Source organism: Melozone crissalis, unplaced genomic scaffold (assembly GCF_028551555.1).
Source record: "Melozone crissalis strain CALT ecotype California unplaced genomic scaffold, PUWL_Pcris_2 ptg000019l_1, whole genome shotgun sequence".
Taxonomy (NCBI): domain Eukaryota; kingdom Metazoa; phylum Chordata; class Aves; order Passeriformes; family Passerellidae; genus Melozone; species Melozone crissalis.
The window spans coordinates 8,268,977-8,284,511 of record NW_026535797.1 but is presented as its reverse complement, the minus strand read 5'-3'; the positions used below and the strand labels follow the sequence as shown (position 1 = coordinate 8,284,511).

Genomic DNA, 15,535 nt, shown 5'->3' with positions numbered 1-15,535 from the left:
AATGCAGGTGCAAAGCTGCCCATCCTGCCCTGGATGTTCCCACCAGCAGCTTCTGGTGCTGAGAAGCAGAAAGGAGGCTTTGAAGGAAGAGATTTTCTGGCCAACAGCTGCCCACAAAGGGAAGCTGTTGGGCTGTGGGAGTGAGGAACCCTGGCCACACCAAAGCCACACGTCTGCTCCCACTTGGACGAGCTGCCTGTGGCTCTGCCAACCTCCCAAACTTCCCCAGGGTTAAAATTCCTCATGTGGGTCTGCCAGATGCTGTGAGCAGCCTGAACTTTCCTTCCAGAGGCACGTAGAGCACTGCTGGAAAACACTTGCCCTCCAAACACTTAAAAGGTTTAGGAACTTCTTGTCCTAATGTGTTGCAGTAAAGAAACAAAAACAAACCCAGGCACTCCATGGCTTTACCTAATCCCTTCCCTGGCTAGGAAATGTGTCTGTAATTGCCATCTGTGGTGGCCTCCTGTGCAGCCAGCTCCCTTTGTGCTGTGACCATAAAGAAATTGCCTACACAAAGAAATGCTGTGGGTTTTTTTAACGCCATCCCACAACTGCCAGGGAAGGGGCTGCTCTGTTTGGTTTCCTACAGACAATGAGGTTTCCTCAGGGTGCACCTTGGTTGACCAGAAGGTATTTGTTTTGCCTCCTCTTTCCCTAGGGGTGTGGTTTACTCTCTAACTTCAGTCAAAGGCTATAAATTTAATTATTTACCCACACTGGCCCTTGCAGAACATTTGCCTGCTGCATTATGGCCCAATGAGCATGCAAATATCACCACCCTGGCTGTTTGCATCCCTACCACAGGACCTTCCCTGGGGATGGATGCCTGCAGGAACAGGCAGAGCTCCAGGAGAGGTCAGCAAGGCCTGCAGAACTCATGGTTTAAAGGTTGTTTTGAGACAAATTCAAAGGAATTAGTGAGATCCAGGTGGGCCATCCCTGTTGGGTTGCCCAGTGGCTGCCAGGGACAATTGGCTGTTCAGAGCTTTATCACCATATTTCTTCCATGCCTCAAAAGGCAAGTGTAGAGCAACACCACAGGATGCCTGAGTGCCACCAAACCACAGAAAAATCTGCAGAGCAAAAACAGATAAAATCTGAATTCCTCTCCTAACCTCTCAGTTTCTGTGCAAGGAGTTGTATTCACCCTCCACTGCCCAGCTGGCTGTGGCTCCTGCCTGCCCTGGGAGCTGCAAATCCAAGGGAAGATCCATTTCCTCCTAACAGCAATTTCCAGTCATTAAAGCTCTCCCCAGCTCTGTTCCCTGAAGGACACTCAGATATCTTTGCTGCCAAAGCTCACTGACACTCAGATGCTCACAGTGAGGAGGTACCTGGCTGCTGCATCCAAGGGAGGTTAATTCCAGTGGCAAGCAGCTGGGAGAAGGAAATTCCCAGCACAGGTCTGGGAGAGGACAGGTGCCCTTCTCAGCTGAAATCTGAGACTATTTTTTTTTAAAATTCCCTTATTTTGGGGGGGAATTTTTAAATCCCTGGTTTAACTCCCTGATTGCCCAGTCAGAAAGCTGGGCTGCACCAAGCTCAAGAGAAATGCCTTGGGGACACCTGGCTGCTGCTTCCCCACTGGTGCCTTCATTCCACCTCCTGCCCACCATGAAATACAGAGCTAAACAGAGGTTCCTGCTCTGGCCACTGCTCCCAGGCCCTCCAGCCCCAGCCATCTGCATGGGCAGAGCCCTCTGGGGCTGGAGCAGCTCCCAAGGCAATCACACTGCATCCTAGCTGCACCCCATCCTAGCCCTTGTTGTTGCAGCTCCTCCAGCTAACTCCAGCTGAGCCACACAGATCCCTGGGCCAAAGTCCTGGGGTCTCACCCTGCATCCTCCTTCCTGGGAAAAGAACAGATCCTCCTTCGTGGCTGGTGGAGGCACCACCCCATCCTCCTCCATGCCTCCTCCTCCTCCTCCCCATGCCTGCTCCGTGCCCTCCTTCCCCTTCACATCCTGAAATCCCAGCTCACAGCAATTCCCACATTGCACCAACTGCTGAACAGCAACATCAGGGGCTGGAGCATGACCTGAGTCTGGCACAGCTGGGCTGGCTCCTGGCACAGAGACAATGGGGTTCAACTGACAATGGGATTTAGCTGCCCTGCAGAGAAACCCACAGAGCCAGCAGCTCCTCCTCACAGACCTGTGGGCTGCACAACCACAACAGCCCCAGCACCCATTGCAGACAGCACCAGGTGTTGCCAAACCTCTGGCAATGCCCAAGCTGAGAAAGGCTCTGGCAGAAAGGGAGGTCCTGGTAATGTCCAGGGATCTTCCTGCAGCTGAGGGGTTCCTGGCTTTTCTAAGATCATGTCAGCAGCCCAGGCACAGCTGATTTACAGCCCAGGAGAGATTTCCAAAGCAGCAGCTGAGAGTCATCACCACCTCTGCTTCTTTGAAAACCTCATTTCTCCTTCCTCGAGCCCATGCAATGGTTGTGGGTCTCCCTGGCAGGGAGCACAGCCCAGTTTGCACTCATGGGGAGCTCCCAGAGCTGCCTGCTCCACCTGTGCACAAGATTTGGGTACCACAGGGGCTCCTGAGTGTCCAGCCAGCCCGGGAGCTGCACCAACCACACATTGACCCACAGTTTTTGTAAACATGAAACATGCAGCTGGAAATGCCTCGCTCAATATTTTGTAATTATTTTTAAAATAAAACTCACCAGGACTCTTTGCATCACCATCATACACAGGCAGAGGTGTTTCCACCCAGCCATGCTGCACTGGACCTGACAACAGCAAAGTCTCAAGGGGCTCAGAGCCCCAGGGGGAGGCAGGGAAAAGCAAAGGGTGTGAGGGATTTACCTTTGGAGGGGGGAGGTCTGGCAGGCTCTTCTGAGGAGGTGACAGATGCAGTCCTGAGTCTCCATTGGTCAGGGAGTTCTTCTGATCCAGCACTGCAAGGCAGAAACAATGACACAGATTGCATGTAGCCTCTCCCAGCAGAGCACCTGCTACCCTAGAGCAGCAGGATGCCATTCCAGTGGGAGCACAGTGACAATGACAGGCAGGGCTGCAGGGCCACCATGGCAATTCAGGCCATGGCCAGAAACATGGCACTGGGGGACCCAGCTGGCCTCTGGTTTTAGGGCATCTTTTTCCTTCTGGAGGGAAAACTGTGAAGGCCAGACCCAGTGCTGAGACTTTAAAGGGTCTGGAGAAGCAGCATGGGCAGACAGCACACAGTGTCTGGAAACCCATGGCAGTTCAGTCCTTGCCAGCTCTGATCCCTGCAAGCAGACAGGTCAGTGAGTGTGCTCCTCTGCTACCTTTCCCAAAAAATTGGTCCATCACCTCCCTGCACCCAGGGCAAACTGCAAAGGTGGCTGCTCAGCTAAGTGCACAGTGGCTTATGTGATCACTGCTCAAGGGAAGGCTGCTCTTGAAGCAGCCCAGGCCAAACACGTGGCATGTGGCAGCAGAACTGCTCCAGGTGATCCCTGTCTGCCTCTGGAAAGTCACTTTTTCCAAGCAGCTGGATGCAGAGTGATTTAGTATCTGGAGGGGACATTGAAGGCTCAGAAAACTTGTGTTCAGTCCCCTTCTCCTACCACAGAGCTCCTGGGTGGCCTCAGTGAGTGCCCAATCCCATGACCTCTGAGATAGTGCAGTGATGGATGTACCCCCTCCTTCTCCAGCCACACAGGCCAGCATCACAAATCACACACTGTTCCCTTACTGGGGTGGGAGGGCAGGAATATTTTTCCCTAGACAAGCATTGACATTTTGCAGGTGTCCTCTGATAAAGATGCCTCTCTAAAAGCTGTAGCTTGAAGAGGACTTAGAAGAAGGAAGGAAAAAGAAAAACCATCCAAAATCCTGCCGAAATTCACATCTGTATTAGCTGTTACTTATCTGTGCTCTCTGTTCCTTGTAAAAGTGAATGTCACCTGGCATTTGGGATAAGAGGATCCCTGTGGCCACACCAGGAGTCCTTAACTCCCAAAATCCTGTCCCTTTGTGCTGACTTCCAGGAGGAGATGGCATTTGGCTCACTGAAGAGCCATGTGCACTTGGGTAGAGATTTGCTGCATCTCTCAGGTAAATGAGATCCATAAATGATGGTGCCTTCATCACCCAGTGCAGGGAACTCAATTACTGGGCCACAGGAAGGCATCTCAAAAGCTGTGTCTGTTCTCCTTAAATCCTTACCACTGGAATTGCAAGTAGATATGAGGAGCAGGGAAACAGATTTTTGTGCAGAAACGGTGTATTTTAAAGTTTGGAGGGGTGATTTTTGGAGGTGATGGGCTTTGAAAGCATTTCACCCTGTGCTGCTGGAGCTCTGCAGAGCACAAGATATCCTGTCAGCTCAGGCACAGAAGTCTGTCCCCAGTCCCATTACAGACATGGAATTGCAGTAGATAAAAGGGACAGAGGGACTTGTGTCATCACTGGAAGATCAATATCACACCAGTGGGCACTTGGGCCCCCTCCACCCACTCAACCTGAACCTGCAGGCACCTCTCCATCCAGGCACAGAGGCAGGACCAGGGCTCTGCACCCAGCTGCAGAGACCCCACACCTGTGTCTCACTGACTCCGGCATTCCCAAATAACTCTGCAGTTTTACTTGGAATAGGAAGTTGTTGAAAACAGAAAGAGAGAAGTGCCAGGTCCCACAGGGAGTGGCTGAGTGGGCAGGGTCATGGCCTTGATAGGGAAAAGTCTGAAACAAAAGAACCACCTCTAAAAATAAATTGTCTGAAATTTCCCCTGTGTTTGAGCATGGTGGATCAGTGCAAGCTTTGCTTTACCCACCCAAATGAGAACTTATATAAAGAGATGTTTCTGTGGCTGCTCAGCTCCTGGGAGGCTGTGTGATCCCATTATAGAGCATTACAGCATCGCCCTGTCTGGAGGTCACACTGGGGCTGCACGTGTCAGCTGGGAGGACATCCTGTCTTCAGAGGCATTTGAAGTTAGCCCAAGTTTGGCTGCAGGTAGTTTAAAGAACAAATCAAACCAAATAAACAAAAAAAAAACCCCAAACCCACCACAAAGAAACAAAACCAAAACAAACTGTGGAAGTGAGACAATCCCAACTATTGCAGGACCAGCACATCAGCAGCAGGCTGCTCTGATGAGTCCTTGTCTCATCCCTCTGCATTGGAAACTCTGGGGCAGGATCAGCCCCTGAATAGGTGTGCATTTAAAAATGTGTGTCACTGATTCTCTCCCTCCATGCAATTATCAGCAGCCCCTTTCACGGTGAACTTCAAAGAGGAAGAACATTTTTAGACAATTATGTTCTTTGCCGTGTTACAAATCCAAAACCTGGGAAAACTAAATTGGAAATGAGTATTTCAGCTAGGTTTGATTCCTCAGCCTTTACTCTGCAGAGCTCCCACATCCCTGGGAGATGAAGGAGCTCTGCCCCTGCACATGGTGAGGGCTGAGCCCAAACCCACCTCACAAGGCTGTGACAGCACAGGCCCTCTGGGCCAGGGCAGAGCAGCACAGCAAACCAGAAATACACTTTCAAGGCCTCAAAGATGCAAAAAGTGACTTGCTTTGTGGCCAAAGAAAGCATGAAGGCTTCCTTGAATATTTCAGGCACTGGAGCTTCAAGCCTTAGAAGGCAACATTTTTATCCCAAAATAAAGACCTCCAAAGTGCTACTTCCAGGAATAACCTCACAGTGTTGGCAAGGACCACTCTTTCCAAGGGAATGTTATGAAAATGGCCCTTCCACAACCAGCAGCTGCTTCAGCCCTCAGAGCTGCCAGAGCAAGGCTGTAACCTTGTGTGCCTTCATCATCCCCTGAGACACAGTGAAAGCATTAATCTTCAGCTCCCTACCTTTGTCTTGTTTCTCTTGGTCACCCTGCTGTTTATGGACTGTCACTTTGTTCATATAAATATACTCCTCATCACCACCTGCAAAACAAAGGGAAAAGTGAACTCTTTACCCACATGCTGCTTTCACACTGCTAACTTTTTCCACAAAGGCAGATGTAAAAAGTGTCTCTGCTGAGCACATTTGGTTGAGGCAACGTGCAGGAAAAACCCCAAGCAATAATAAAAAGCAGAAAAATTAAGTGCTTTATGGTCAGGAAATTCCGTTAAGTTAAAATTTCTACTTAAACATTAACTTGGCCAAACAGTACATCCTGTGTATCTTACAAAGTGGATTAAATAAACTTAAGGTTTAATAAAGAAAACAGAAAGGATCAGGAATCTTGGGAATCCTTTGCTTGTAAAGCTGGACACATAACTATAGTAATTTTACATAAACAATTAGAGGTCACTGCAAAAATAAACTCAGTTTCATTTTCTCCTTCTAATTTTCATGTCTCCCATTCCCACCAGCTGCCAGGAAAATGTTGCTTCAGGCCCCATAGCAATTCCCATGACAGCCCAGCACCCCATCCTTGGTTTTCCTCATCTGTACCACTGGACTTGGTGTAGACTTTCAGAAGGTCAGAGAGGAAGCTCTTCTTCACCACAGCAGTGCTGCTCAAGTTCTCCTTGTCCAGTATCCTCAGAAAATCTTCAAGTTCTGTGAGCAGCTGCTCGAGAGCTACAACAGAAACAGAGACAACTGTTGGCAAAGCAGCTGGCTGGTGTGTGTCAAAAGAGGACATATGTTAATTCCATGATTTCCAAAATCCTTTGCTTTTTCTGCCCAAGAATAGTTCATATTTAATTTTCCAGCTTGAACTCTGCCTCTAGCCTTGGCAAGAAAGTGAGTCTCAAACCAAAAAATCTCCAATTTCCCTTAGTCTGTTCACACATTAGTGAAACCCCATGTAAATACCTGTTCTCCTTCCATTAGGACTTCTTGCTCAAGCAAAGACAACCTGAAGAGATTTTGAGCATTGGGGCTGAGATTACACTAAAGCAGATTGCAAGGTCGTGATACATGCACTTTGAGTCCTGGCAAATATCATTCAAACCTCATTTGGCTTGGAACCTACCAAAAATCCTGATTTTTGCTTCTTTGTAAGCCTCCTCCTTATCTGGGAGAGATGGGGCCCTGGCAGTCTGGTGTAGCAGGAGGTGTCCTTGCCCATGGCAAGGAAGCTGGAACTAGATGGTCTCTAAGGTTCCCTCCAGCACAAACCACTCAACAATTTTACGTTTCATTCCACTATTATTTCTCTGTCTGCATTAATTTGAAAATGTTTATGTGGGTATCCCAAGAAGAAAAGGAAAAAACATCCCCACCTCCTCACATCCATAAATCACAGCCCAGTAACTTCTCAAGCCACCTTGCTTGGGCAGTAACCACAGACCCAATGCACCATGTGAAGCTGAAGCCACAAGACTCAGCAGCACCTCTCAGAGCCTCAGGAGGCCCTGCTGCACCCACGACACCCCTGCACACCCAGAGCCAGCAGTGGGACAGGCACTGCCCAGCTCAGCCAGCCTAATGGGTTTGTTTTCCTCCTGAGGAGGCACAGCACAGCCCTGCCACCAACAAATCACTGCCCTGACAGGGCTCACGCTGCAGCAACAGACTCTTAATTGCTTGCTTTTGTTCACACCAGAGTTCATCGTGGGCTAATTAGCAGCAGGGGCAGGAGGAGGAAATAACAGAGCGTTATTATGTGGAGGGAGGGACAGCGTGTGGGAAAAACATCCCAAACCCAGCTGGGACTGCTCCTCCCCTCTGGAGGCTCCTCTGCTGCCCAACTCCATGGCTCCCTGGGGCTGACAGGGATGGGCAGTGAAGCTTGGCTGGGCCACCACCACCCTGCAATGACCCCTGAGCACTCCACCAGGGAGCTGAGGGGTAATTAATGCTCCCTTCCCTGTACTCACAGCATCCCCACACTGCTGATCCCATGGAACCCCTGTGAGTCACAGCTCACTCCACAGAAAAGTGTTAACACTTTGGATTCATAACACAAAGCATCTGAGCAGTTCTAGTTAAAGAGCTACCGCATTTAAGGTCACTTTTTTAAAGGCAGGAGAAAGCCATCACCTTCCTACTCACCCATCTTTAGCCACCAGGCAACCTTCCTGGGGTAAATGCACGTCAGAAGATTGATAAATAAATTACACTGTAAAGGTTTATGCTGCTGGCCATTAATTGAAAAAACTTGCTACTGCTCTCAAACTGAATTAATCTTCACCAGGCTGACTGTAAAACAGCCAAATTACTCCAGATCAGTCAATAACAGCTCCAGAGGAACCAACCAACTTGTAGTTATTCACACATCATTCTATACCCTCTACAACACCAAATTAATTCTCTTCTGGTCTGATTTAGGAGCAGCAGGGAATGGAAAACACCTGCATCATGTTGTGTTAACTCAAAGGTCTTTGCTAGCTTCTGTTTTGCCCAGAGAAAACAGGAATTACCTCAAGAAATAGAAGCTTTATTTTTCCCCATAAGCTGTGAGGAAGCAGGTAGCATTTGCTGATAACACTGCTGGATTTCAATAAGCCATGAATGGTGTCAAACCTACTCACAGCAGGCTTCTCTAAAGCTTCAGGGACCCTGTTTCTCCCAAGTTTGAGGGAACTCTCCATGGTAAATCACAGCCTTGCTAAACTCATCTGCTTCAGTGGCCCACTTCAGAAAATTCAAACTGATGTCAGGTCCTGCTGGTCAGGCCAGCTGCACAGGACATTGATGTGTGACATTGATGGTATCAGAAACAACAGCACCAGGGACACCTAACCACAATCTGAAGCTTCAGAAGCAGTTGCCCATGTGGATGTCACAACACTGGGTTTGCAGGGAAGGGGGCACAATTCCCATTCCCTCTTCCACCCCCAGACTGCAGAAAATGAGTTTATTCTTCTCCCAGGCATCCACAGCTAGCACAGACACAGGGCTGAGCCCTGATGAATAGCAGAGCCCATACAGTAGGTTACATTTTCCAGCCCACCAAAGCTGAACTCAGGCTTCCAGTGACTCAAAGCAGCTCATTTAGGATGTGATCCTGGGGCCATAGAGGTCAGTGGAAAGACTCTGTCAGACCTCAATGGATTCAGACTTCAGGGACTCAAGAGAGCCTAATTCTGTTCTTCTTCTGCAAGAAGCAGTATATAAGCCATCTGCTTCTATGCAAGTATCTCCCTGGCCTCAGTTGGATATTCCCAATCCAAACCTGATACCTGCAAAAAAAAAAAAAAAAAAATCCTCCACTGACATTCATTCTCTCCTACCAGAGGGAGAACAAGCTAATATTTATCGGAAACTGATGAGTGTGAGAAGTAAAATGAATTAATGCTAATAGGGTCTGTAAGATCCTCTGTGCAAGCACTATCACAGCAGGTCCCAGCAGTAGAAACAATTGAGAGTCCTTGTACATTAAAGCATCTCAGGATTCTGAGTGCTGGAAGTCACTGCTTGATCTCAGATGAAGCCCAATCATGTTGTGCTGGTGATGTATGGATGTACCACACTCATGGCAAAACCAGGCTGGTGGTTTTTCAAAGCAGCCTGAAACAAATGGTTCTCCCTCCAAGCTGCATGGCTTTGCTCTCCTTATCTTAGCAGTTTAGAAATGACAGCACATAAAGAGATGATTCCTGCTCTGCGGGGCAATAGTTACAGATCCAAGGAACAGATTTCCAAAATGGTATGGTTGTGAGCAGCAGGATGAGAGATCAGAAGTAGACAGAAGCCTAAGTCATAAGGCAGAGACATTCTCAGATGCTTTTCTGAAACTTTTTTTCCACTGCTATATTGCTCTTCTCAACTCTCACAGCACTTCTTTGTAACTTCAGCAATATTTCTGGCACCACCTCAAACAAAGAGTTTCACAGATCTTACAAAAATTCAGCCCTTCACAGAAAACGGGGATTACCTCTAAGGTTTAGATTGTCAGAAAAATTAAGAGGCTTGGCCAAGGTCACTGTGAATACCTGCACTGAATCCAGTTCCCTGAAGCACCAGGGTATGCCCTGCTCCAGTTCCCTAAAAGCGTGGCCACAGACCTGGTGTCCCATCAGAAAGCACAGCTCAGCTCTTGCCATGTTCTTCTCCATGGCAAAAAGACATCAGCAACTGGATAAAACCCACAGGAATTTCTCAACCCATGATGGAGAGAGGCACAGGAGCATCACAGTCCATGGAAAACTTGAGTGATTTGCATCTGCAGAGAGTGGATGATCATCACTGAAAGGATGGTACTTTGATATACATAGAAATATCACATCTTATACATAAAAATATCACATCTCTACTGATGTAATAGGGACTTTCAGGGTGGGGGTTATAGGCAGAAATACCAGCTCCTTCTTCTTGCATGCACTTAACTGGGTGATGAGATATGTTCTCCCTTCTTTTACTCCAAGACAATGGAACCCATTTTACAGAAGCTCCTGGGCTGCCCCTGAGCAGCACAGGCTCTCTCAGTTTGAAGGCTGCAGCTCTGGTCTGGGCAATAAGCAAAGAGATGCTTTGAACACTGATCTGTTCCAGCAGCAGCTCAGTGGCAGCAGGACAGCACTGAAAAGGGCTTCTTTTGGCAGGAGCCTGTGCCTTTCTTTGCAGACTGAGAGTCTCTTGCATTGCAGCAGTGTCTATCCCAGCTCATGAGAACTCAGAGCCAAAAATGAAACAGCTTGCAAAGCCCTCATTGAGGAAGCACATTCCTTGCAGAAGAGCTGCCAATTTTGCCTGACACCAAGGTCACTGAAAGGTAAATGACCATTAAACTAGATTATAAAAGCCATTCCTACCAATAACCACTGATCTCTGTCATGGTGCTACAATAACAACCTATGTCTATATCTAATTACTTCATGTCTTGGCCTTATGAGGAAATGGGAAGAGAGGCTCTGAATGAACTTGCATTCAAGTGTTTCAGTAACCACTGGATTGTATTAGACCTTTTAATCTAAATTCAATTACTTATTTTATCAAGGTGAGGGGCCCCAGCCACCGGACAAAGAACGTAATGAGATATATCCTAAAGGACAAACTCTTTCCTCTGCTGAGATGAGAGGTGAAAGATAAGGAGTATAATTTGCTAACAGGAAACTGAGGCATTGGGAGACTAAGTGATTGGTCCAAGGATATGGGCATACTCTTCAGCAGATCAGGAATACAAACTAGCTTTCCCACATCCCAGCCTGGGGATTGTGTTTCCAACCCCCCAAAGCGCTGAGAGATATTCCACCCTCCTGTCCAAAGCAGAGTCTGGGTTTGGTACTTTTGGCTTCACCCTTCCCTGTTAGAAGGAGCTGGGCTAAGCTGCTGACAAACAACTCCATCCAGGCACCAAGTAAATACCTGCAGCCTGTGCTGTGCCAAAATTCCTGCTTCAAAAATCTTGGAAACTCCAGAACTGGTAACAGCATTGTGAGCCATGAAAAAGCCAGCCCCAGGGCAGAGGAGTGCCTGAGGTACCTGCCCACACCCAGCCTCCCTCCACCTTGCACTACACCCCATGGCAGCCTCTCAGCTCCCATTTCCCACTGCCCAGCCCTGGCTGGCAGCACTGGGATTCCCCAGGGGCTGCTCTGGCAGACAGCAGTTCCTTTCTAGCTCTGCTCTCTTTTTTCCTTGGCTGCACAAGATGAATAGGGCAGCTGAGGAGCGTGCAGAGAGGACAGGCAGGCACAGAGGCAGCATTCAGCCTGCTGAATAGCAAGTGCTGTCAGAGGAGCACCCAGCCCAGGCCTCCCTGGCTAATTTGGAGTTTTACAGTAACAGTTGGGCTTTGCAAGAGGGAAAAGTCACCCACGGTTATGGCGAGAGAAGGCCATTCTCCCCAGCTGTGAGGAAAGGCAGATGTGTGGATGGTGACAGCTCTAACAGCTGGATGACCCCTACACTGGGCCACCTTCCAGAGCAGCAGAGCAGATCCCTCCTCAGACAAACCAGCCCTCCTCACCCTGCTGCTGCAGGGAAGAAAAGGGAGCAGCAATGCTTTGGCTCCTCTGCAGTGGATGCAGCTCCTGTGCCCTGCTCCAGGTGCTGCTGCCTTTGGCAATGCAGGGCAGGGAAGGACGGCTGGCAGATGGTTCATCCAAATCCCTGTGCAATCCCAGAGAGCTGCTCCTCTGGAAAGCATCCCCACCCCACTGAAACACCCAGCATTCACCCAGGGTGAGGAGCAGAATAAACCAGGTGAGTGCAGACCAAGGCACTCAGACTGAGTGAGACCAGGTTTACCACCTTGGTTTTGACCATCAGAAAAAATTATTTTCTTCTCACACTTGCACCTGTAATGACTGGCTAGCCTTCCATCTTCTTGCTTTTAATGGGAAGAGAATAAAAAGCCCAGCTCACTGTTGTCCAGTTGAAAAGGTTTCTTTTACCCATAGAAAAATAATTATGGATTTACAAATAATTGTAGAAGAAAAGAAATCTCCCCACAGCAAAATGAGAAGTGCTGTGTTTTTCGAAGGAAAACCCACAAAACCCCCTCTAAGCTTCTGGCAGACAATGAACTTTCTCATTGGATACTCACTGCTTGATTAAAAAAAACAAAAGGCGAAATTCATAATCCTGAGACAAGCTAAAATCCCTCAAAACAAGAAAACTGTAAAACTGGAGAACTCCTCTCAGAGAACTCCTAATAAGCCAGACAAGTGTCAGACAGCTATGACCACTGTCACAAAGCTGTCTGATTTTCAGACACAATGAGTGCTCACAGGGAAGAAAGAAAGAAAGAAAGAAACCCCACCCAGAGTGTTCTATTAAAGCACCTAAAATCCAGCACTGCTTGGATTCACACTCTCCTTGGGAGCACTAGGCTGGTCTTTGTTGCAAAGCATGATTCATGGAAGGACAGAAGCAAACAATGTGTTTGGCTGGCTGTGGGCTGTGAACTGCACAGATGAACCCAAGCAGCTCTGCGTGGGCTGCTCTGGAAGTTCGAACAAGACTCGCATTGAGAAGGGGCAGCTCTAACCCAGGAACTCTGAACTTTAACAAAACGGCAGCAGAAAATGCACACAAAGCTTTTCTCAGTAAGCTGAGCAAACAACAGACTCCTCTTCCCTCCACTGGAAGGTGGGAAACAGCATCCAAGAAAAATTAAGGAAAAAAAAGAAAGAAGGAAGAGAGAAGCAAAACATGAAAATTACCATGTCACACGGAGATTTTACTGAGCACTCCTGCATTTCAGTGCCATATTGTTCTTTTATATCATAGAAAAGCTTGGGTGGGAAGGGACCTTAAAGATCATCTGGTGTGCAATGGAGGGTGTATGTTTGGCACTTCACAGGCAACATAGTGCCTCTTTGCAAAGGGTCTCAGCCTTTCCATGACAGAGCAATTGGTGAGTCACTGGAGGTCCCCCACTGCCAAAGAAATTTGTTGGATGACATCCCAGAGAAGCTGGCACCCCTTCCTTTGGAGCAGGCCCTGTTAGCACACTGCCCATCAAACTCAAAGGGTCCCCAAAGCTGTGCCAGGCTACAAACTGCAGGTCTGTGCTCAGTGGTGCTCACAGCCTCAGCAGATGGGAACATAGCACAGAGTGCCATGGAAAACCATGCTGGGAGCTGGGGGGGATCAGGGGAGTGCCACATCCTCACTGTGCAGGGCACCAGGGCACACACAGGTTGTGTAGCACAGTAACTCCTGCTGGGACAGAACCCAGCCAGGACAACAGAATGGAAGCAAAGAAACATCAGTGCAGTAGTCAGAGGGTAAGGAACAATCCATCCAAATTAAGATGTAAACTAAAATGTTGGACCAAGTCAGGCAGCACAGGACATTAAAGACAACACTGTTTTTAAGGTAAATTAAAGCCAACACTGTTTTTAAGGTAAATATCCCAAAGAGCAGGGCCTGGTGTGCTCCTTTCCCAGTGGAGAGAAAAACAATACCAACAATTTTTACAAAGCAGAAATCACATCTGCTGCCAAGCCCCAGAGCTGAATCCTAGACAGAGACACCTTTTCCTGGGAAGCTGCCTCCACGGATTCCCTTCTGTCCCCACGATCTTTTCTGCTGCTTTTCCCCTTACTCCTTCAGTTCCCAGCTAAGATTGGTGGTTGGCTGGTGTGGGTTTCTCTGCCTTGTGAAGGGCTGCTCTCCTCTCCATCACTGCAGGGATGACTTCACTGGAGGGGTTGGTGACCATCTGACCTGCACTCAAAGCTCATCTGCTGTTTGCTGGCTAATGCCATGCACAGCTGTACCCAGGAAGGGGCTACCAAGAAGTGGCTGACCAAGTGGAAGAAAAATAAACAGGCAAACCACTCAACCAAATGCCACAAACACCCAGGGCTCCACTGCTGGAACCTTGGCAAGAAGGCATCCCACAGCTCAGCACAGCCTTACTCTCCCCTGCCTTAGTGCAGCCTTTGCTCCAAGAATGGGGCCACGAGCTCCCTGGGCCTCACCTCAGCTCTTTGCCAAGGCTCCTGGAGCATGGCTTTAGTCAAAATGCTGTGGCAGGCTTTGCCTCATCCCTGTGCAGAGGAAAGCCCATTTCCATCCCTGTGCACATGGCAGAGCAGCAGCAGGACAGAGGCACACAACAGCCCTGCTGAGCCCACAGCCATGGGACCTCTTTCCCATGGAGAAAGGAAGCCTGGCATACCTCATTCCCAAAGAAGAGAGGGACAAATGCAAGTTCCTGCAGAGATTAACTCTCACAAGGATGGTGAATGACAGCCCTGGAACAACACCCATGGTTTGTGCCACTTCAGTACAAATAAAGGAGGTGAACTGCCAAATATATTTTGAGATGGATTTCTCTCTCCCAGGCAAGACACAAATTGAAGGAAGCTGCCAGATACACATTGGGTTGTGCTGTTTTTTTTTTTTTAAGAGAGGACAAGCACACACACACACATGCACACACCCTCCCAAGGCCTCATATCAAAGCATTTTCCCACCATTCTCTGTTGATTTAATGGCATCGTTTCTCCAATGAACAATAGGAACACAGCAGAAGGGGAAAGCAATTACGTTTGAGAAAGCAAAAGCAAGAGCTCTGGGGTCACAGAGAAAGACAGACACACAGCCCTGGAATTCCCAGCCTTTCCTTGCTGTTTCCTCTCAGAAAGGGCTTTTTGAGCCACACTGCTCACAAGAGCCAGGGCTGGGCCTCTGAAAAGCGGAATGACCACACCAGGCTATTGCATCACTGCAGGGGCAGAACAGGCTTTTTAGGCATCCTGAGTGTATCAGGGTAGGCTGGCAGAGCCTACAGCAACATCATTATTGATTGCTAGATTTCTTTCTTCATAATCTTGCTCAATCCCTTGTCCAGCATGCAGTCCTTATCCATCCTCCTCAAGGTAATCTGGAAGCCCAAACTCCAAGAGGGAGGATTATGCAGCTGAGTCACTGAGCAGTGTTGATGGAGCAATGTGCAAAACTGAGATTTTTTCCTCTGGAAATCTGGTGTTTTAATTATCGGCAGAGAAAAGTGCTAAAATCCCCAATCCTAATGCTCCCCCTAGAAAAAATCCTTCATCCCCTTGCAAAATTCCCCCATCAACAGCCATCACTAAGGACCAGAGTTCACACTCCTCCCTAACAAGACTCAAAGCAAACCAGTGCTCACTACACTTGAGTTTAGGGTTAAGGAGCATAGAAGCTTTAGTAATTCTACAAAGAGGTCAGACTACAAACCCTCTCCTGCCATGA

General features: G+C 48.4%; 1 protein-coding gene across 4 annotated transcripts in view; it reads right to left on the bottom strand.

Annotated features, from left to right (window-relative positions):
* Positions 1–15,535, bottom strand: part of AFAP1L2 (actin filament associated protein 1 like 2) — a 65,054-nt gene that overhangs the window by 18,968 nt on the left and 30,551 nt on the right. For all 4 annotated transcript variants that reach the window (XM_054276779.1, XM_054276780.1, XM_054276781.1 and 1 more), the window contains exons 2-4: positions 6,410–6,538; positions 5,818–5,895; positions 2,822–2,913 (exon numbers count right to left, since the gene is read on the bottom strand). In XM_054276779.1, the coding sequence (XP_054132754.1) occupies positions 2,822–2,913; positions 5,818–5,895; positions 6,410–6,538 (299 nt within the window). The remainder of the gene's footprint in view (positions 1–2,821; positions 2,914–5,817; positions 5,896–6,409; positions 6,539–15,535) is intronic.